This window comes from Tachypleus tridentatus, chromosome 9 (genome assembly GCF_004210375.1).
Source record: "Tachypleus tridentatus isolate NWPU-2018 chromosome 9, ASM421037v1, whole genome shotgun sequence".
Lineage (NCBI taxonomy): Eukaryota > Metazoa > Arthropoda > Merostomata > Xiphosura > Limulidae > Tachypleus > Tachypleus tridentatus.
This window is the reverse complement of record NC_134833.1, coordinates 24,653,553-24,678,593: the sequence shown is the minus strand read 5'-3', so window position 1 is coordinate 24,678,593 and position 25,041 is coordinate 24,653,553. Positions and strand designations below refer to the sequence as shown.

The 25,041-nt window shown below is 32.9% G+C and overlaps 1 protein-coding gene across 2 annotated transcripts; it reads right to left on the bottom strand.

Moving 5' to 3' along the window:
- Positions 1-6,427: 6,427 nt before the first annotated feature.
- On the bottom strand, positions 6,428-24,673 carry LOC143224869 (uncharacterized). 2 transcript variants are annotated; one of them, XR_013013473.1, is made up of 11 exons: positions 24,091-24,667; positions 23,575-23,719; positions 21,896-22,206; positions 16,984-17,170; positions 15,941-16,033; positions 14,549-14,648; positions 14,004-14,200; positions 13,353-13,490; positions 10,699-11,606; positions 6,867-6,929; positions 6,428-6,683 (listed from the first exon to the last, which is right to left on the bottom strand). XR_013013473.1 is itself a non-coding variant. In XM_076453260.1 (11 exons), exons 1-11 carry the CDS (start codon positions 24,435-24,437, stop codon positions 6,586-6,588), a joined length of 1,830 nt encoding a protein of 609 aa, XP_076309375.1. In that variant the 5' UTR covers positions 24,438-24,673; the 3' UTR covers positions 6,428-6,585. The 2 variants fall into 2 exon arrangements, 1 of the variants encoding a protein (XP_076309375.1); XM_076453260.1 differs by having other exon boundaries at positions 10,699-10,849; positions 24,091-24,673.
- Between the last annotated feature and the right edge of the window lie 368 nt (positions 24,674-25,041).

Below are 25,041 nucleotides of genomic sequence, written 5' to 3'. Positions count from 1 at the left end.
TGACAATTGTTGTTGTCTCCTGTTCTTCACCCTACCAGTTGCTTAGTGGTATGTCTGTGGTCTTAAAACGTGAAAAAAAAAGGATTTAGATATTTCGTGGTTTTATGCTTAACTTAGAAACAAAACAAGGCTTATATTGTATCTTAAACTGGCTCTAGGATATTATCAATATTTCCAGAACATTCTAAGGACGGATCTGTAGAATTTCTAGAATGTTTTGGGAATTGAGTTCTATAGTTTATCGCATACGTTCAATGGAAAGGTTACGTCACTCACCTAAAACAAAATTGAGTGAAAACGCATATCAACCCAAACGATGGAGAATGGAACAATACGGATTTGTTAGTTACAAAGCAATATAAAAAATTAGGAAGTTCTTGTGTGTCACAGTTTTCCAATTTAACCCGAGCTGAGCAAAGTAGAATTTAAGTGTAATTGGTTGTTAATGAATCCTTGGTGTTGGTATACGGTGGATTAAATAAAATTGGTAATTTTTTGTGTGAGGATAAATTCTGATTACAATATGACGTATGTTGTGTGACCATTAAACCGCTGTTGATTGTAACTGATTTACTGTTATATATTTATTTTAATATCTATGTTTGTTTCAGTTTAATGCATGTTGAGTATATTGTTAAATATGTATTGCGCAAGTACCGCCTGTTCTCTATATTTATAGAAGATTCTCGAATGTAAAAATCAACAATATACGTTTTCCGAAAGCACAAGCGTATCTTCGATTATTGTTGCCAAGTGTATTTTGGAAAATCTTGTCTAATAAGTATAAAAAGTTAGCCATCACAACACGAGAAGAGACAAGTATATATCATTCAATCGCTATAGTCAGTATACTATAAGCCTCAGAAGCTATAATTATGATAAACGCTTATTAATTAATTTTAATTTAGAAGTTAATTAAATGTTGATACGCATTAAATTTATGATATTTGTCAACAAGATTGATACACACAATTTTCTTTCTTATACAAATATATTTTAATATACAAACAACAATACAATTAATATTAAAATTTCCGGCTGTTTGAAATCATTATACGTAATGTACGTATAATAATAAATCGAAGACTCGTCCGAGATAAAATATAGTACATAATATGATCAACGTACGAATTTAATTTTTTCTCACTGTTCATATGTACTACTTTTTGAAGTAAATTAAGAAGTTTTGTTAGCATATTTATTTAACATTTAAGATGAATTACAGCAGTATAAGTAGATATTTCAAAATATTTAATGCTCTTTTCACTAGCTAGTTCTCAGTTAAAGTGCTGTTAACCAAGTGAAAAATTTTATGTGCTGTAATAGATCCTTTGATTTGAAAACCAAGTAACGATAAGAACTAAAAGTCATTTTGTATTTCCGAATGGAATATATTAATGCAATTTAGTCAACGTAAAACTTCTTAATAATGATTCTATAAGCTTAATAATAATTCATCTTGTTCAACCATAAACTCAGGAATTACCATCACCTAAAATGTAATTTATCGTTCCCTACTTGTAACACATGTAAGTACTTTTTTTTATATTTGAAAGTTAATTGTCTTGCTGTACCAAGCAATAGAGGCCCCTTATATAGATAAATAATTAATTATATTTTGTTTTACATTTTGGGTAAGAACAAAGAAAGGTTATGCCAAAAGTACCCTTTAAAAACTTTCGATAATTTTTATTGTTCTATTACAAAAATTGTAAATAATATTATGATCCTTCTTACCATTAGGTCTGGCTGTGCGTATTTCTGTCGTTAACCTTAGTGACTATTTGTTTAACAGTCATCAATAACATAAACAGGAATTGGAAGAGACAGAACCCATGGACTCATTATGGTACCTATGGGGGTGGCTCATTGCTCAAGGTGTGCTCGATTTCTTTTAAACTTTATACAAGTACACTGTTACAAATATATAACTGAATTAATCTAAATAACTACTTTCTTGTTTGGCGCTAGAAACTAAGTTCTAAAATCTTCTATGCTTATCTTACGTTTGGTAACATCTGGTATTTTATAGTTTTTATATTAAAACTAAAGATAAAACGAATTTGTTGCATGCGTTTTCAATGTTTATGAATGGAATTACCAAAAAAAAAAAAAAGGTTAGTAAATACCCTTTGGTTTAAAAGAACAACAACATAAGTTTAGCCTCTTTGTATATTTTGAAATTTAAAAACAAATTAAATATGTAGCATTTTATCCATTTTGATATTTGTTTCATTTCACTTTTTACAGGTGGAAGGATACCTTCATTCAAGTTTCGCAGCGTAAGAATAATTTTGGTCATTTGGTGGCTATTTGCAATAGTATTTGTTGCTTCCTATGGTGGCACTTTAAAATCACATATGACTATACTGACGAAAAACCAACCGATTGATACGATATACGCTTTAGAAAGAGAGGTGTCACAGGGAAGGTTTACCTGTGGTGTGTTTAAGGGATCGTTTCTTGAAGAAAACCTTTGGTAAGAACAAAGGCATTGTTTTTTTTCAGGTCCTTGTCCTATCAGCTCAATAAAACTGTTTCAATAGCATACTTTATACCATAATAATCCCAAAGTACATTTCTATAAAGCAGCAAAACGGTGATTGTTTTTATTTTACATAATATGATGAATTAGACATTTATCTATGTCTTATTGCCAATCAATATATTTTGATTAAATTTTTATCGGAAAAATCTTAGCTACAACATATAAATCACAATTATTATATATAATCCAAGTTTGTCCAGACGAGCAATTAAAGTGTTCTAAATGGTGTGTTATTGAAACTATATTAATAAACATCTAGTGTTTTTTTTTCAAATATAATAGTATACTAGGAACCAGTACGCTTCAGCTTCAAGTATTTTTCTCCTCAGACCATTTATTATTTGTCGTTTACTGTTACTGATTTGAAGTGTTGCCACCTTTCATTAAAATGATTATGTCAAATTGTATGTACTATGTCATATGGTTTATTTTTGCCTTGTTTTTAGTTATGTGTTATACTAGTAGCATTTTTCATCATTATGACTGAAGTACGTGTCTCATTCACTTAAGTTTGGTTTTAGTATGCTGTAGGATACAATATTTAAAAGGTGGGTTGCTTCCATCTTAGATGTAAGCCAAAATAGTGTTTCTCATGATTTGATTAATCGATTAGTTTATAAAACACTAATAGCTGTAATCACTAGTCATAAATAATTGGTTAAATCACCAAACTCTACCGTATAGGGTGGCAAACATAGGACAATATTTTTTTCTGACCGTACACATTCTCCAAGACCATTTTAGATCGCGCAGAAGTTCTAATGTGATCTTCCATATGATTGTGGAGTTTTGATATCTTCCCATAATACGTTCGGGAAAGTTGTTTTGAAATCAACAAAAAATCTTCTCTTGCGATTCTTATCTTGTATCACAGCAGAACATTTGAGGTTAAACTCGAGACCACCTGATTTAAGCTACCCAAAACTGGATCACAAATCTGTCTGTGATTGGGTTTATATTTTGCTATGAACTCCTGAGATTCATGCCAGAGCTTAAAATGATTTTGAGAATACTGTAAAAGATTCTAGTAAAGCTATATACGACCACTGGACCTAATGGTGCACCATGGAATGAGAGACATTAACTTCAATAGGAAGTCTTACCTTTGAATGTCCCAAGATGGCTGTTTGACAACTGTACAAAAAATGGATAAGATCTAAGACACACAATAAATACCCTGGCACCATTGGTGAGTATTTCACCTATACGGATATCATCAGGTGATTAAGGTGCTTGACTCTTAATTTGATAATCGGCGGTTCGAATTCCCGTTGCACCAAATATGTTCACCCTTTCAGCCGTGGGGACGTTATAAAGTGACGGTCGATCCCACTATTCGTTGGGAAAAGAGTAGTCCAAGAGTTGGCGATGAGTGGTCTTACACTGCTAAATTAGGGACGGCTAGCGCAGATAGCCCTTGTGTAGCTTTGCGCGAAATTCAAGACAAACCAAACAAATGGTACTACTCCATAATTTAGTTTATAATGGCATTGCAAAAATTTACTTGATATTTCAGGGTGACAAGTTCCATGAATTAAACAGTTTTTTAAGACACATACACGTGATTCATCTTACTATAATAGACATAAAATGTATATACTTATCTATGTATATGGTCGAAATAATAAATATAAATAAGGCATCGTCTTTTGAATTACATCACAGACCAAAATCCATATAAAAATTTCACACTTTGGGCATTCAAGATTCAGACAGAAAAATACTCTACGCAGCATGGAACAGTTTTGTTTTAATCGAAGAACACAATTTTAAATAAAAGCACTTTCCTCACAACAAGAACATGATTCTCAAGGTCTGTTTGTGAGGATTTAATTTTGTTTTGAGTAATGTAATTTCTAAACATAGTACTAAAAGTGGAATTCATAAACACTTATTTTTCCAATAAAGGGTACCACTGTAATGCAAAAACAATACATTTCATATGAGCACAATCCGATCACACTTTCCGTACAGTACCTCCCAGAAATCGTTTATTTGACGAAATGTTCACTTTTTCTAATTTTTTTTCATTGAGAAACGAATACTTCGATCCCCCAGTGGTATGTCTGCCGACTCATCCCGCTAAAAAACCGGGCCGGGTTTAGATACCTATGGTGGGCAAAGCAAAAATAGCCCATTGTGTAGCTTTACGTTTAATTGTAAACAAACAAACGAATACTACAATTAGTAGTTAATAATTAGCTTGAACGTTTTGTACTGCATCACATATCCCCAAGTAGGACATAAAGTACAGGGACCTCCAGGGTACTGATGTTATTCATAAAATTTTATAGTTGAATGAAACGTTGAAAATCGTGACAAGGTTTAACATAAAAGTGATGGTAACTGGTAGGAAGTTTAAGTCTGTGTGTAGTTGAAAATGAGCAGGTAAGGATTCAGTTAACTGCATTTGTCGTTGTTAGGAATTTTGAACAAAACTTCTCCAGAATTATCTGCGCTAAACATCATTAATTTAACATTTGTTTATATCACATTACAAAGTCCCTTAATCAAAGAGAGCCCTGTAATCTCCACAATAGCTAGAAAGAAATGCAGTTTCTCTCTCCAATACTTTTCTTACGACTTCAAATGCAGTAATCCTTTAATACTTTAAAGACTGACTAACAGCTCCCAGCTTTCTTACCTCTCTCAACTACAATCGATATTTTTCACACACATCAGTGTAAAGTTACATGAGTAGCTACGTGTACTTTGTCCATTGCAAGGAATAGAACTTCAAATTTTCCTGTTGTAATTTCAAAAAATTACCTCTGACCTACGAGGGAACCTAACTTAAAAAAGTGAACAATAATCTTAAAAAATAGCAAATCAGATTGAAAAGAGAATTATGATTTAGACCTACTTTTTAAAAAGAAGTGCTTTAATAAATATATTATTGAAATTCAGCGTTATGTTTGTCTTTCAAACTGAAGTTGAAGTTCTGAAACTAATAGTTACAAAAGAAGAAAAACAAGTATTGATAATCTTTGATTCTTATTATGTGTTTTTAAAAGTAACTAAGTCAATTACTATTTATAATCTATATAATTATATTAGTATTATAACCAGTTAGTTACATGTTATTAACAAATTCTGCAGAACTCAAAAGATCCACTCTATGGCGTTCTTGGCGAAACACTTCGAAAATACCATAGTCTATTTGTGAAAACCCACGAAGAGGCTTTGTTGAGGACGCTTAAAAGTTATTTTGCTTGCATCGATTACCAAAGCCATTTGGAATTTGAAGCAGCAAAGATGGAACTCTTCTTATACTGGCGTTTTATGAGCAGTATGGTTTGTTTTCAATAAGTATATGTATTAAGGAAGTATGCGATAAGACGTACAAAGATAATTGACCTTCAGATTACTGATATGTTTTCATACAGTTTATTACCGATGAAGTCCATATATATTTCAAGTCCTACTATTTCAGCGTAAATAATTGACCAAATGTCACCAAATTGTAACGTGTATATATAAATATATAGATCAGAAACATGCTTTTAAAAGCTGATGGAACTTAGTTAAATATTTATGGCTTATGAGCAGTCGTAAACCTGCACTCAAACCTACTTTTATTAATAAAAATAATATCTTTTTTGCGAAAATCTGGTGGGACAACAGTAAGTTTACAGACTTAAAGTGCGACAGCCCGGAATTCGATTCCTCGCGGTTGACATATTAGTAACAAATATGGTTTTGCTCTGAAACAAACAAACCACTTGTTTCTATGTATCAATATAACTTAATTTTCTTATAATAAGATGCACAGAAAATAAAGATGTACTTTGTGGAACCAGTAGGACTAAAAAATTATGAATTCAGTCGATTTGTTGTATATTGATTAATTCAGTAAATTAGAAATTACAAGCTTTCCATGTGCATTTAATTTCTTTATTTCTGGTTAGAGGGCGCTTATTACAGATATACATTGTGTTACTCTGCGCCAAACAAAACAAAAAAAATTATATACATTTTATTTTTAGTTTGTGAAATACAATTTTTTAAAGTAGTACATTTATTATCCTTATGCTTCTTCAGGTGTTAGCAGCAAAAGATGTTATGTAAGTCCCTCCTGGGCACGGCAGGCAGTTAGTTTGGAATCCATTGTCATAGTGACCAGGAGGACATGGATCTGAAAGCGTTAAAAGTACATGACTGAGCATTTATTTACCCAGTGTTCATTTTTATTGTTCTCACAAAGTCTTTAGTATCAAAAAACGTATTTGTTTAACTAAAATTCCATATTTTTAAAGTCTTTCATCTATTTGTGTTTAATGTGAAGAGTTTAAAGTAATTGAGTGTCATATATACTTACAACACCTGTCAGCATCTCTTCTGTATCCTCTAGTACAGTTGAGGTTCTCGGCTGGAACATACACTGTGGAAAACAACAGAGCGTTAATCTTTTTTTAGCACGTTTAGTGCTAATTTTAAGGATTTTCACAATGAGCACGACGCACTAGTTATAATATTAATTATGACTCACTCTGTAAAATAACAACATAAATGTTCCTTTAGTGAGAAAAATAAAACGTGTCAAAACAGTTTCTTAACAGTAGACTTTTGTTTCTTTATGTACTTCCTAATTAGGTTAACTAATGAAACTAATCACACAAACTTGGAAATTTATGAAATTACACAAGATCTTTTTATGTTATATCTAAAGGTACATTCGATTTCCGTTGGTGTTTCCCTTGCAAAATTCTTATTTCTAACAGATAAACGTAAAACTGTTGTCACTGTTTATGTTAATATCAGTTATGAAAGTACAGATTCTTTTGGGAATATTACGTTGGTAAAATGATCAGTATATGATTGTGTCTTACAAACAACAAAATATCAAATAATATCCATATAATGCAGAAGTTGCATGAAATTTGAAGTTAATATAAAAGCTAATACTTAATTTATTATGGATTTATCAAGATAAATAATATTGGGATATAACACCTTTCGCTGTAAATTTTAAGTATTGTTTATTCATAATACGTTCTTAAAACACTTTGTAAATATGATTTGTGTCTTTACAGTTCTCTTCACCACAAAATAACTTTGAAATCCATAGTTACTACCATAGTTACTAACAGTGACTTGAATGGTATGTCTGTGTACAATAACATGCATATCTATTTAATCACTCACCGGTTTATCTCGTTCCTAGACTCAGATATTTTTACGTACTGTCGCCTGGGACACTTAGGCGGTTTTTTATCTTTGACATTTGTGTTCGAATGACTTGTTGCAAGTCTTATTTCCGAATTGTGAACCAAAACTATTTCTTCTATGCTTTCAAGTACAATAAATATCTTTGTTTCGAAAAATTTAAATTCTCATTTAACTATGTTTTAATGATTTGAGCACATAAATATTTACATTGGAAAGGTCTGTTCCATACCTTTCCCGAAAACAATAAATTTTCGGTTACATCACACAATTTACGAAATGTTAAGCTGTGTCATAAAGTTGTTCTGATCAATTCTGTTCTACCGTAACTTTACATGAGATTGAGTCACATTATTTGCCAGGTTGCTTGTTCAAAGCTGTTTTGGTATGGCTTACTAATCCCTATAAACTATAAAGTATTATTGCTATGAACATCAGTGGCAGCCTGTCATTGATACTGTATGTTTACAATACGAGTACCGATAAGATTACGAGTTCGTCTTCATCACTGCCATGAAATAGCTCTTTTCAGGGCATCTTTAGCATCAACTGATGGAATGTGATACATCTTCCAAGAGTATATAACAGCTATCAATATCAACATCTTCAAATAATATGTCGACCCACTTATCACCTTGGGAGTTGGGCAATATCACCCATTACTGGAGTCCTGATTAGTTGGACCAATATATGGACGAATAATGGGTCCTAGGATTTATCTTTAGAATGTGTAACATTGATGGTAACATTTATAATAATTATATGTCAATATGTTTACCAATATTTATTCATACCATATTTCAACATCGACACTTCCTCTCATGAAAATTATGAGAAACACATTTCACGTTATCTCTAAAGTAATAATTCCTTGTAAGTATTTTTAACACAATTGTGACAATCTCTTTTATGCATTTATATTTCTGAGGAATCGATTTGATGCTAATAAATTTTGCAGACATTCAACAATGGATAAATAAAACCTTTTTATTACAAAACTCATATATAATTCGATATTTCTAGGTTATAAAGTGATTACGAAGGAGATTTCAAGTAATGGTAATATAGAGAAACCTCAGTCAACAACGCGATACTCACCCAATCAATAACCCCAAATAAAATAAACAAAATATTCTGAAACTAAAGCAAATTTATAAAGTACATTATGTCAACTTTCACGTATTTTACGTCAGAAAAACAAGCTCAAAACAACCTTCATGTAACACAAAAAAATAGAATCTCACGTTTTTAAATTGAACACTGCAATCCAAATAAATATACTACAGGTAACATTTAAATTCCAAACAGAGAATCCGACATCATTAGACGATAAACTAAATAATTCCTTGTAATACAAGAGCAAACACACGTTAAACCAACATAAAGAAACACTTTTATATCTATATTAATAAACTTCAAATCTTATTCGATGTATTATAATTTGAAGATGATACTTTTAATTTACAATATTTTATAATTTATAAAATATTCTGAGAATACTAAGCGTAACGCAGCTAGTATTAATAGGAAATTACACGAAGGTTGTTAAAAACTATCATATCAAGATAAGACAGTTCAATTATCATTAAAATTAAATGATATAAAAGATAGCGTATCGTTTTCTGAACGAAATCGATAAAAACGCAGTTTAATTAACGTAGATAGGAGTATTTTAAAATTCTTATTTGGTGCAGTAACAACAGTTCGATCAACAGATACAAATCTCTAGAGAAATTATTTACTTTGTAGGTAAGCAAATGAATAATATGAATTATTTCACTAAACCAACTGAATACCATGATGAGAAAAGTATTCAGATCATTGGTAAGTATCACAAATATATCAATACATATCAGAGAAAAACAAAATAAAATATATAAAACAAGAGCTGAGATGTTAGTTTTCAATGACAAAATTCAGAATAATTGACAGTAGTTAGCTTTTACAGTAGATCGGAATTAGCTAAGTTAGTACAAGCACTGTATATGACCGCAAACAGAAAGTTAATTTCTTGCTTTCTACTCCAAGTAAGCTATCAAATCTCTTAGACAAAACCACATCGGGCTATTTCCTGTGTCCACAGAGGGCAATTGAACTCCTGATCTCAGCGTTGTAAATCCATAGACTTACCGCTGTCCCATCGGGAGACTATTTCATTAAAACAATAACTCCATGAACATATTATTTAAGTTAAGTGTCAACTGACTTTATCTGTTATCAACCAAAACTGGTTTCTTATCATTTCGATTATAAGACTACAATGATAAAGTTAAGTTATTCAGATCATTGGTATCACAATGTATCACAAATATATAAAACAAGAGCTGAGATGTTAGTTTTCAATTACAAAATTCAGGATAATTGACTGTAGTTAGCTTTTACAGCGGAAAACAGTAGATCGGAATTAGCTAAGAATATTTTTATTTTTAAACATTTTGTATTCATTACAAAAGTTGATGTAACTTGCAAATACATCAACACGCTGCTGTATTTTTCATTCTGTATTGTGAGAACGTATAATTCAGATCGCTAGAAAAGACAAATGTATTCTTAAACAACAAACAGGAAGGTCAGAGAAAATTAGGAACAAACGGTGATAATAAAAATTACAGAAGTGACAATAAGACCAACAAAAAAATAACAGAAGGTAAAACCTTAAAGGTAACTGATAACAAACATCTAAACAAAAACCAGTCAAACCTCTGTTTCAAATTATGGATATCAAAGAATAAAATAAAAGCAAAATAATTTGTCTAAATAATAGAAACAGGTAAATTGTCTGAACTTGGTATAAAGTTCATAGCGTAAGTTGCTTTACTCTCTGTATGACAAGTGGATAGTATTAAACTACATAAATAACATTACTTGTTAATGATGCTGACTAGAAGTTCTAAAGCTATTTGAGAGTTGAGCACTTGCAGCCATGTAGTTTCAAAATATAACTGAGATAAAGTTGTTCATAGTAAGTATCTGATAAAACTTACGTTTACAGTGAAGAGGCTCCAGGGTCTGTAAATCGTCTTTCTGGACAAGCCGAACATTGCAGGATCCAAAATAACCACTGTAATGGTCCTTGGGACAGAGGACACGTTCTTCTTGTTTTTTTACTTCTGAACTCTCCAGGAGGGCACGGAACTTAAAAAAAGGAATAATTTGTAACTTATACATTTAACCAAATCCTACACATCAAAAAGTTGATAAAACAAGGAACTTATAGATAAATGTTTCATAGTATTTTTAAGTTTTCTGTAAGAGCTGCTTTGTTTATATATTTCCCAAAAGAATCATCAGATACCTGGAATGAATAGAAAAAAAATAGTAGAGAGCAACTTGAAATAACATGTGTGTATATAAATATGAAAAATATATTTTTTATGTATTCTAAATTGATTTATTATTGTCAACTTAAAAATATTACATAAAACGATACTCTTGGGTTTCCAAAATAAGGCACTCTTTGATAAGTTCCTTAACAATGAATGCATATTCCATGATTTTTCATGCAAAAGGTTTATCTATGTTTCAAATTCATTATGTTTTAAACTATGAAACATTTAATATGGTTTAAGATTTACTAATTAATAAAATAATTTCCATAATTTAGTTTGTTTGTTTGGAATTAAGCACATTCGGTAGAGAAAATTAATATTATTTTCAAAATCTATGAAACTGAATTATAGAAAATCATGGCACTCAACATGCTACTGCTCTTGGAGAGATCTAACAAACACAATCTGTTAATTTTCTTGTCCAAGAATGATGCCAGTCTTCATAGCCAACATATTTCAACATGCGTATTGGGTTATTTGGTTTTGAGTTGTTAATGTATATATAGTTATTACTGTTGTGACCTGTATTGTTTTCACTGGTCAGCAACTTCCATGAACGGATGCTGTGTGAAAAATAAGAAAAACATTAGTTTAACAAAAGTGCTTATTCTACATCACATACAGTTTGGTTAATTAGTCTTTTTATACAGTACTGGGTGAAAGTGTTAGGACAAAAGAATATTTTGTCATTCTTTCTATTTTATGGGATAATTCTTCCATGTTATTACTGATTGTAGTAATGGTTGTGATTCACTGATCACTTTCAACAATTAAATGAGCCAGGATGAGAATACTTATTATTTTAGAATTCCCTACACTTGTACCTTGTACGTGTCATAATGGTTCTGTTTGAATGAATATAGTGATAAATTCAGGGCCTGAAATAAATGTCATGGTACTGCATGCAATGTATTAACTATGTAAAATGAAGCTAGCACTTTGTACCAGTATATACTAGAAGGAATAAATTTCATAGCAAACCACAAATAAATCTTGATAAAAACAGTAATAACACATATACAATGTTATCTTGTCATTCCACAGACCAAAAAAGTCCAAGAATTGTCAGTAGAGCAGAGAGTTTGCATAAAAGCTATATGTGATACCAGTTGGTCTCTCCATCAAATTTATCTGTAGTGGTCCCAGAAGGCTGACTGCCACTGGCCTCAAGCATGACATAAATGCCAAATGACAGAAAAGTGTCCAGATTTACAGTATCAAGAAGGTTAGATGATAATGGAATATTTGATTGTATAGCAGTTAAAAACCTTTACCTTGTTCTCCAAATATTGTTAAGAAACTGTGCTGCTGATAATTGGAAAGAATTGATATGGATGGATTAGTCCTTGTTTGAAATAGTTAGTTCAAAGTGCATGTTGTATGTCCCATGGAAGAAAGGCAAAAGATACTTCAATGCATAGCACCTGTGATAGAGCAGGGGAGAGACATTGTGATGGTTTGGGGGTGTCACCTCAGCAGGAGATTTTTGCAAACTGTATGGAATAATGAACCAGATTTTGATCCATCATGGTAGACCAAGTGCTTTGCTAATTATTGGTAATGAATTCTAATACAAAGAAGATAATGACCCCATACCGTCATCCAACCTATGCAGAAATTAATTAGCTGAGAGATATGCTGCTGAAGTCATTCAAATGATAGAGTGGTTCCCACAGAGCCCCGATTTCAATCCAACTGAGCAGATCTAGGACTTGATAGACATACAACTTGACAAATCAAAAGTTACTTCCAAAGTAAATATATGGGAGTATATTCGACATATTTCAAGTAAAATTCCAAAGAAAACTGTGATTAAACGTCTTTCAACAATGACTGAAAGACTTTCCATAGTTATTAAAGCAAAAGGGGGGACACAACAAATATTCACTGTTTGTTGAACTCAAACATTCTCACTAAATTTCTCTTGCACTAAATGTGAATAATAATAAAAATATTCATGTTTTACCTGTGATTTACCTTCAACTGTTCTTTGAAAGTAGCCTGAAATTTGATTTTGACTTTGTCCTAACACATTTGCACAGTACTGTAGGATGAACTTAAATGAAACTAAACATTTTACAGAGTAAAATTGATATCTTATGGAATTATGAATATTACAAAATAAATAAATATCACACTATGAGATGTGCCATAGTAAGCTGAAGTTTTCACAACATAAGATGAACAGCCAGTAATAACAACGAATTCCAACATTTAATGATACTGCTTTTTTTGGTGTATGTTATGAGGATAACAGGTTCAACTCAAACAAACATAGCCTCATAAAATAACAGTAATTTATACCACACCTCTAAGAGTTCAGATGCAGTATATCGTTTACTTATGTCCACTTCTAGACACCTGTCCAGGAAGTCTCGAAACACTGGAGACAGGTTGTCTTTATTCTCAATATTTGGTTTTCCATTTTGTGTTATTAAGTCAAATACCTGAAAAAGAGTGCGACTTTATGACTAAATCAATAACCTAACTTAACAGTATGTACAAATCTTTGGATAATTCTTCCTAATAATGTCTAAATATCACTAAAGATATACCTTTATAGTAATTAAATACCGTGGGTGAATTATCTAGTGTTAGTGTTTATTTATAAGGGGTTAACAAAATGGTAGTCATACTATTGCACAAAATAAAGTTTAAGAAGTTGAAAGATAATAATATAACATGTACATTCCACAACATTCAATAATTAACTGTTTGTTACTGTATACAGTTTTGTCAAATGTTCATTGTTGCTGTCATCGTTCCACTGTTCATCATTATCTTCAATACATCTTCATGTTTGAATAATGTGAACATTGTTGTTTTTGTTTTTATTATAGCTATTCTCCGTAGTTGGTGAAAGACATCCTTAACAAAGCATACGATTGGGTTTTAAAGTACAAATATGTAGATTTTAAGAATTTGGGTACTGGTTGTAATTACTGGTTACCAACATTTACCATGTCACTATTTTCTTGATGATAAGGAGGTTTACCATTGACCATTTCAATGGCTGTTATGCCGAGGGACCAAATGTCAACCTCAGGCCCATACTCTATCTGTTTTACTAATTCTGGAGCCATCCAGCGACGAGTTCCAACCAATGATGTTCGCTTATTTTGTTCTGGGGAGAGCTGAGCACTTATTCCAAAATCAGCTATGTGATGGAAAGAAACAAACATAAAGTTACCATTTGAGAAAAAAAGGAAACATAAATAACTGTGAGTCAGCCTTACAATACAAGGTTAACTCTAATTTAGGTTTCTTCTCCTCTTACTGCAAATTTTGACTGTAAAATAGAAATATGTAATCATCCAAATGCACAAATAAAACTTGCCAGCACACAAAAACAACCCACTGACATCACGTGTTGTTTCAACATCTTCATAATATATATACATTGTCAAGTAATCTATGTTAACATGAAACTGTTACAAACAAGCTAAAATACTTAATACTTAAAAATGCTTGTTTTCACCAAGGCACCACATGTTTAAACACTTACCTAGTTTTATGGTCCAGTCCTTTCCGAGTAAAATATTGTCACCTTTAATATCTCTGTGGACTATGTTGTTATCATGGAGATATTGTACTGCCTGGAGTATCTAAATGAAATATGAATTTATTTTAAAGTTAAATGTTTTAAGAGAAAAGTGTAATTTTAATTCAGTGTGCTTGTTGTATTCAATATTTTATATATGTATGTATATATTGTGATAGTTGGAGACAACAACACAAAAATATCAAAGTTTCTGCACATTAATAACTACCAGAAGCACTTTCATCATGTTATTAGGTTGATATATTAGTTGTTTTAACATCTCTTGCCAACAGGTAAAGATTCTTACTAACACTAACATCCAACATCAACCTGGCCATGAGTAAAGTGTGGGCTTTGTAGGTTGACACCCAAACCTTGAGTGACTATCCCTCGGTAATTTTAAAATTAAATCATTTCTGAATTAAGGTATTTGCTGTTGTGTCACCAATGTTTTTAATGAAAAATGAAGTTTTTAATATTTTCCATTTTTGTTATTTATATGTTTTATTTTATATTTACAATACAATATTAAGCGATACTTTTGTTGCTAAGCAACATGACAAAAGCCACTTCAGGAAAGTACGATTACCAAAACACATTGGCTTCTCTATATATTAGATGTTTAACAAACGAATGCACCCAGCAACTGTCATGTTTCAAGGTTGGTATGTTCCGTGTGACAAAGGTGGACTGGCTATTGTGCCACGGCACATGGGCTTCCTTGTATGAAATTTACATGTTACATATGACTCTGATTGCTGGTGGGATGGTATGAGCCCCACCTCATAATGAGATGGCATGCCCCCCACAAGGGTCTCAGATCACCTCTGCTACATGAGTATGTGATTGTAGATATTCTGAGCCTATTTCAATATAAAACTACAACCTATATAGTTTTCTTGCTCAGCAACATGACATAAAACTCATAATTGGAAAACATCTTTACCAAAATATACTGACTATTTTATATACGTGAAGTTGTTATACAAGGTACCACTTTTTTAATACCACAGATATAAGTTTCTTGTGATACTTAGTGCAGTTGGAATTTCCCAATAGTAAATTAATAATAATTTTTGTACACTTGTTGAAGATGTGCTCCATATAATACACCGGAAGTGAAACTTTCTGTAACTCTAGAAAGAACTACAGAGAATGTACACTAGATGGAGCTTCATAATTACTCTCTGAAATGTTATTTAAAATTTCGTCTTCTCTTCCAAAAGTTTATGGAAGCAAGTATACAGAGTTTTGGCAAGGAACTACGATCACTGTTAAACAAACGTTAAAATAAATTACAATCATCAGATCTCTAAAACCTCTTAATAGTTACTAACAACAATCAATATAACATACTTCTTTACATACTGCTGCTGTTTCATTTTCATAAAGACGGGTTTTGGCAAGAACATCAGCCATTGAGCCAACTGCTAAATATTCCATTATTATCTAAACAAATAAAGTTTAAAATTTCACTTACATTTTATTTTTTAATAAAATTATACCTAACAATGAGACAAAATAATTTATTTTTCCTATTTTATGATTCCGTCAGTAATCATATGTCTAATAAAAACATAAAAGTTCTTCAAATAATCGTTCATGAAGTAGGAACTGAAGTAACATCAGTTGTTTAACATTTTTTAAGTGTGAGATTTTTATTGTCTAGAAAGATTTGTGGTTCAAAAAATATATGAACTCAACTTCAAGTGTTAAGGAAGCGTCAATCAGCAAAAACACTTTTCTACAATTTTGTTGCTTCTTCAATTCTAACTTTTATTTTTCTACCTCAAAAGATGTTTTACATTTTGTGAAATGTGCTCTTTCATATATTGGTAACTAAAGCTGTAATCTGATTCCCAACATTTATAAAATATTAAATTGGACTGTATTTTGTCTAAGAAACTGAAAAGTTAATATTTATTGTATTACACCCGAAACAATGTTTACAGTTTTATATATAATGCTGCATTTGAGGGTATTGTATAAGATGTTAATAATTTAACAAACTCAACCTTTCCTGAATAAAATAATTTCAATAACCACGTGTAAAACTTTGTGTGTGAAACATACAAGAAAGATGAATAAAGCAAAGTAAAAAGTAAAGAGTGCTGGTAAGATACATACTGGTAGAAGCTCAGAATGGAAATAGAAAGTTATTGTGTCAGAAGCAAATGTGGCTGCAACCTCCCACACTAAAACTATCACGTAGTATTTATAACTATAATTTAAACAAAGCAGACCTCTGAGAGTGATATGTAAAAATATTCTTAAACTTGTAGGGTTGCTTGAAATTGACCACGTAATTAAATAAAAACAGTACGTTAACCTACACACTATAACAGGTAAGATTAAAAACAAAAGAGAATTAACATGTTTGTAACACTAACAACACTTACCCAGAGTTCATCACCATCAAGAAAGCTATCCAAATAACTGACTATGTTTGGATGTTTATATTTCTTCATTATTGAAAGTTCGGTGATGATAAGGTCTTTTCTGAGTTGCTTCATTACATTAATCTTTTTAACAGCAACTTCCAACCCAGTCTCAGTTGTTACTGCAGTATGGACAGTTCCTGAACCACTAAAACAATAAAAGAAAGGACACTACATTACAAAATTATTACTTTTTCTTGTTCCTGGGCAGAAAGTGTTATATTCCAATTGCTTATGCCTAACGTAAATGGAAAAGACCTATTTTTCTCTTCAAACATTACTTTTGTGACCTTGGTAATGAAATATTCAAATTTACCACTTTCCAGAACATTCCATGTAGATTCAATGCTAAGTAGCTAATAAAGAATTTTCTCGAACTTTCTAGAATGTGGTAGGTCTTCCAAGAATTAACAAAAAAAACTTTTGGAATTTTCTCGAACTTTTCATGGTAATATGTATACAGGGGCTCACCACTAAACACTTCAGTTTAGTTCTAGCTGCCAAAGTGAACACATAGACCTATCTGATTTTATTTATGATGGCATCAACAAGCTGCAAGCACTCTCCAAACGCATTATGCTATGTATGTGGCCAGTTTATCAAGAGTAACCAGTGTGAAAGAAGAAAAGAAGAATCCGTCAAAATCATCCAAATATTGTTTCTGGAGACAAGAGTCAGATTCGAAGTGCTGATGTTGGAGACAGTACCACGTCTGAAACAGGTATACTCTCCAGCCATCCAAGAAAGGTGTGATTGATACGAGCGGTGAACCAAAGGAGATAATCCAAGTGGGTATAGAATGGTTAGAGTGTGACAGATCGCACTAAGCAAGCGAACTATATCCAAAACCCATGCTTCTGGGAGCCGACATCCATACTGTGGGAGGATGATGATCATACTCTCTTCACCTGAAGTTCAGAAGACTGAATGTCAAACCACCCCAGACTTCAGAACAGAGCACATTTTAAGAATGCAAAATGATATATCAATCTGGGAACCCAATATCCAGTCTTCATAAAATGTCTAACACAGAGAAATTAACTCTCTCTCAAGAGTGAAACTGACCACAACCAACCCAGGTGCAGCAACATCCTCGGAATAAGATACACAATGGGAGCAGAAGATAAGGAACTGTAACATTCCTCAGCACCTCTACTACGACCCACGACACAGATGGAGTATATAATTGAGCGTGGAAGATCGACATCTGTAATACAAGTATGAGGACTTATGTTGGTTGGTTTTACTCTAAATCCAAAACTCAACCATTGGCAACTGACATCGAGGTCTGGGTAGGATGAGAGATCCAAATTTATGGGTTCAACTGAAATTTGACGTCTTACTTCTTTGGTTTTTGTATGCTTTAATGTAGAGGTTATCATGTCTTCTATACCAAGAGAACACCACCACCCTACTCTACAGTGAATGATATTTCTATATGGAATTTTAAGGTATTAAATCATTAAAAAGTATGCCTCTAGAATCCACCACCCCACCAGCTTAGAAATGGAAGGTAGTAAAAACTACCAATCTCCATTAGAAGAAAAGGGAGGCGCATAAAACACAGTGGATAGTCTAAAGGAATAAAAATACCTGAAACAGTGCAATGGATTACCACAAAAACCCAAATTTTAAAAGCAGACCATGATGACTTTCTCAATACAAGACATGGTAGGGATGGACAGCTATCCTATTGTTCTCTAGCCATGTGGGCCATGAGTGATATGGTCTGAGACGAGCGTATTTGTAAAGAAATTCCATCGTGAGGAAAACCTTCAAGGGATCTTTCCAACAGTATGGTGGCGCTGCATGGCCAGATGGTTGAGGCACTTGACTCGTAATCCGAGGGTCGCAAGTTTGAATCCCCGTCACACCAAAAATGCTCACCCTTTCAGCGGTGGGGGCGTTATAAGGTGACAGTTAATCCCACTATTCGTTGGTAAAATAGCCCAAGAGTTGGCGGTGGGTGGTGATGACTAGCTGCCTTCCCTCTATCTAGTCTTACACTGTTAAATTAGGAACGGCTAATGCAGATAGAACCCCGTGTAGCTCTGCGCGAAATTCAAAACAAACAAACCAATCCAGCAGTATGCACTGCATAGCCATGAAACATAATAAGCAAGTCAATATGGCTGAACAGTGTGAATTTCAAATGTTAAAGAAACTCTCGTCGGGTACAATTCACTATAAAATGAGACCTAAATAATAAGAATTAGCATAAAAAAGGAAATAAGGTTCCTGAAAAAATTAAATAAAAATTAAAAAATAACTCACAAGTCAAAGTCACATGGAAATTTGAAAAATGACTACATGTGGAATGCGATAGTCCAACGAGGTAGAAATTTGAAACTATGCAAATAGTGGGAGATTAATGTATTTGTAATCCTCTACATGCCCGACTGAAAAACAAACTGACATCTGGAACAAACTACGAGAGGACAACAACAAAAAACGAATATGCAAGCGAACTATATCCAAAACCCGATATCAGTTGCAAAAGAAGGCAGATAGACGGTAAAATGTAGAAAGAGAAATATCACAAACAGAGTATGGTTGCAAAGGGACAGAGAGGCAGGAAGGAAAATCACAGATGGAAACCATTTGGCAATGTAACATTGAAGAGCACGCACAGAAAAAAGTATTTCTGATTTACACGTAGGATAAGAGTAAAAAACGGAAGGAAGGTAAATCAGAGAAAAGTAGAATATATTCTCCATAGTCTTTTAGGTTTTGAAATATAAAGAGTAATTCAACTGAAGAAGAAGATATGTAGGATGACAAAGAATAAATGAAATATCATTGGCAAATAAATCAGACTACCAACGTCCAAGATTAAGGGATAATGAAAGAAATATTAAGAAAAAGTTGGAACAAGGAACACGTGGAAAATGGTTTGAATGAGGGCTGATTGAGGCATTGGAGAACGACATTAAAATATCAGTTAAGAAAAGCCACAGAGGACGACAAATCTGAAATAAACTTATCAACATGGAGGGAGAGGTAAATACCCTATGATACTGGAAAAAAATGAAAACGTGGGACAAAGCCAACCGATAACAGAAAACCAAGGGCCATAGAGTATTCCAAATCAAAAATCCAAGTTATAATCTTAGAAATACAATGAACAATGGTCCAATCAGCTGAAAACTCCTGGCCCAGAGACCAATGCCACAAAACATTCCATTTATGTTTCTAAAATTCCATGGAGGAGGGGCAAATGGTACATTCCAGAAATAAAAATGCATTTTCTAAGAAGCTTAAAAATTCTCACAAAGGACCAGGTAAAAACCAAGGATGAAGATGGAGGACAGGAAGAGCAAGATGAGGCACTGATGACTGAGTTGCAAAAGAAGGCAGATAGACGGAGAAAGAGGAAGCTGGATAAGTCGGGGAAATCACGGCTGAAAAGGTCAATGATGGGCAATGAGAAGAGCCTGAGATTGAGTGGTATGGATGAAAAAATTATCCAATGAAAAAGTTGCATGTGATGATAAATATATAGGTATATGTTGGTTCAGTCATAACTGAAGCACTAATAGTCATGGCGAAAGGATAAGAGACTGGAGGTGAAAATAGAAGTAATTGGTGGTTGAGGGATGTGGTAAGGACATCAATGTAAGGAGTATCTCACTGTAGTTGAAGCCACCAGAAAACGAGAGGACCAAGAGACCACTTCATTGGACAGTTTTTGTTTGGACAAGAAAGATGACCTGCGGCTAGACTGAAACAACGAGAACGTGACTCACAGTGACATGGATATCATGCGTGTTGACCAAGAAACTAAAGTCCAACAAAATAAAACATATTGAGAAAGGGTGCCACTTTGGTGATTCGGATACGCAACCACTGCAAAACTGTTGACTGAATTATGACAAACGATGTCTGATCAGATGCAATAAATGATCCTAAATCCAAAAGCTCCAAAGTGTTGATATAAGACTTCTCAGCTACAAACCAACACCCCGAAGCCTCCCTGTTGATCGACCATTTCCCTCTATTCATGAATGTAACAAGTAAATACGAATGACGACGATAAACTGAAATAAACTTGCCTATGTGTGGATTTTGTCCATTTATTAAAACAATTCGTTATTTATCGTAGGAGGAAGAGCAATAGATGCCTGCAAAGGTTCCCGTGCAAGATTACTAATTGTGAAGAGTTCAAATATCAACTCAATCACAAAGGGATTAAAACAGTCAGAGCAGACCACAACCCCAAAAGCGATAGCGCTTCCTTTAACTGTAATAGATGGAGGAACCAGTAAGAATGCAGTGAACTGAAACATGCATTGTATGAAGTCAGTGAGTAGAAAATTACGCCTTACTAAGATGGGCATTGAAAAACACCCAAATGGGTCAGATATTAGGAATGTTGAAGGAAGACGTCTCTGGTATGATTAAACAGCCCACTCGACTTATCATCTGGAGAACGTTAAGAGTATAAAAGGCAAACTCCTGTTCAGAATGAGCTATCAGTAACCAGTCATCCATATAATAATGAAAACGTATCCTGAGAACAGAGGAATGTCGAGAGAATCCTAAACCTATTTAATAAAAAACACAAGTGGCCAAATCAAGGATGAGTATGCAAAACTGATAACCCACCCCAAAGATATGGTCACAACTGCGGAGCTATAAGGGAAATATTTTAAATGCTACTGAACGTATAACAAAATTAAACAAAAAGCAACATATGTTCTTATAAAACAGAAAACTGACTGATGAAGTGATATTATTAATGTAAAATAATACATTCTAATTAATTAGTTCTACGTTCCAAAATGAAGTTTTGTCTATAATATTTTAGTACTGAGTACAAATTTACCTCTAAGCCACTATACCATTCTTTTGAACACAAGACTTTCAAACTCACCCTTGGCTAATTTGTTTCATATTTGTATATTTCTCATTGGGGTCTCCCTCAGAAACAATACTTCTCAACACTGTCATGATTTCCTCGTCTGTCACTTCTTTTTCATTTTCCTTTGTTGACATCTTATTGCTGTCTTTATTTGGCTCCTTCAAAGAAACAGCAGTTATAAACTTTTCCATGTTTTCTTCATCTGTCACTTTCTTGTCATCAGGTTTGGTGGACACAGTCTGCTTAATTATGATGACATCTTTCTCATCCAGTCCAAGTGGTGAGTAGTTCTTCACTTCTTCTTTTTCAACAGATATTACGTTCTGGTAAAGACATGTAGTTATTAATTTTGCAACTCTGACGTTATCAGAGGCGTATTTAGGTAGAGGTTAGAGAAGGCTCAGTCCCAAAGCCTATGATCTTAATGGGAGCCCACTGATAATTTTATTCTATGTAAAATTACGTGGGTGTAAAATCCACAGAAATTAATAGCCCCTGGGATTACACAACCTTAAATCTGCTACTGGAAATAATAATTCTAAGCCAATGATGTATTTGCAGGTAAACTGTGAATCCAATGTTCTGTCACCAGTAAAGTCATCAAAGAGATGCTTTTGAATTATATAAACCCAAGACTGTGGAAAACTACAATAACCTAGACTGCCATGTGTAAAACCCAGTGAAATAACCCAAAAGTAATATTGAACACTATGGTCTGAAATTTTTCATTTAAACCAACTGAAGCTTTGTGCTGTCAATTACTGTTTGTATCACAGTAGAACACTCCTGAACAAGCTGTAAAGAGAAATTTTGAGGGTCTAACTAAAGAAAAAAATAACAAATTTGGAGGCTCCCATTAGCACCGCGGGCTTATGCTGCTAAAAATCAGGTTTCAATACCCGTGTTGGGCTGAGCACAGATAGTTTTTTGTGTACAGGGTGGCCCGTAACTCCCTACCTATCCATATATTGTGTCTGAACAACGTTATAATACTAATGATGAGTTGAAGGCAGCTGTTACCGCGGCATTTGGAACAATAACCACTGCTATGTTGAGGAAAATGTATCACAGAACACGGCGTCACATAATATTATGTAGCGAGCGAGAATGAGGGACAGCACACAGATACATTGGATACTTAAGATATATGGATAGGTAGGGACTTACGGACCACCCTGTGGTTTTGTACTTAAGTACAAACAAATTGATTTGGAGTTGTAAAGTTGTTTACTACTCGTAGTAATGTATTTTATACACCAATACGGATAACAGAAAGTAAATAATATAAAGTATTATAAAACAACTACTAAAACATCACAAAAAACATGCTTTTGTCAACAAAGATTAATTATTATCTCTCGACTTTTGTATAAAATGTTATTAATTACACCATTAAAGTTACCTACAAAGTTGAATATCGTATTCACACAAAGAATCAACCTCTCGTGTTTTTATTCTCGCACCTCTTGCTTTATGTCGTTGGTGCAATATAATTCATTTAATGACAATAAAAAATAAGAAAGCCTACACAAGTAATCCTGACATTTAGTTAGTGTTTAATCATCAATAAATAATACAATAGATAATCCTGTGATTTCGTACAAATGAAAGTTTTTGCTGTTGATTTGTTTAATTGCCTAAGGGATTCTCAGTAAATATAATACATCAGATTGTTTGAGTTAAAATCTCACCTTTAATACCCGAAGGATTAGATGGCATAACCCAATACCTACGAATGCAACAAACACCGCAAAGTAGATTATGAGGTTCCTTAGGTTGTGTAAATATGAACCTTCCATTGAGCAACCTTGGTTACATCTCCTAAAATCAGGATAACTGATAATAGAAAGTAAATTTAGAATGTTAAGTAGTCCTACTGTAAGTTATGTAACATTAGTCTTATATACATATCGATAATATAGATACAAATCTTTGCAAAAATCCGTACGACCAACAACTGCAATTACATTTCTGTAAATATACGGTAACTGTAAAAATTAACACAAAAGACTTGCTTCCTTAATTATTCATTCCACAACATGTTTAAAGATACAGCTAATTAATGACGCATTCAGTCCAATAAAAAGACACAATATCATCTTTGTTTGAGACCGATATGTTTCGCAAATTCTGTTAACACGAAATAATCAAGTTAATTTTTTACTGATAAAACTATAAAACTGGTCTTATCGAATCTCATGACTTACCCATAACCAGGATATTTGGTGTTCATGATTGAGATCAGAAAGCTCTTCAATTTCCACCCATGGTTATTTTTTTCATGGGTTATTTTCTGTATGTATGTTAAGAACAGAACTTGGAAGGCAAGTGAAGCAATAATTAGTGATGTAATGACGAACAGTGAAAATCTCAGTAGCTTGATGGCTTTCGACAAATTTGATCTTATTTGTCTTAAATACATCGTAGTTAACATTATTGACATACCACATACGAAAAGTAAGTATACTTTTTCGAGTGGTAGCAATTTTTCCACCCACGGAGAGTAAATCAAAATTATACGACTAATATAAATATCATAAGCAAGCATATCCATTTTCTCAGAACGTTTTTTTAAATCTCTTTGACCGTTTTTTTGCAGTTCGAACTGGTGTCTTAGCAACAGACGAGTCAATTGTTGTTATGAGGGGTGGTCATTGCTGCAGTTTTCTATTTTAATGGCAAGAACAACAATATGTACCACTATACCAAACTTATTTAGTTGAAGACAGCAAAGAAGGTTTTAAAAGTTGAAGAAAACAAACTCGTGTAAAAATATTCATTAAATAAATGTTCTAAAGAAAATAGTGACTAACATCTAATTTCGTATGAGCTTTTTCTGGAGGGTTGTATTTAATATTTTCAAAAATATAATTTCAAATTAAGGAAGCATCGAAAGCAATGTGTTTTACATACATGTAAAAAATAATTATAGTACGGTAATTTGGGAGGGATATTTGGAAGTTAGGTGATGTATTATAAACGTAGGAAAAGCTTTATTACTCCATGATTATTGGTAGTTCTTAGAAACTGTCCTATACTTTTATAATTTCGTTAATACAACAATATCAGATTTAATCAGAGTATGATTAAAACTAACAAAGCTTTAGAACATTATAATTTATACACTGCTATTTCAATTTCTAGTACATAACCCTTCA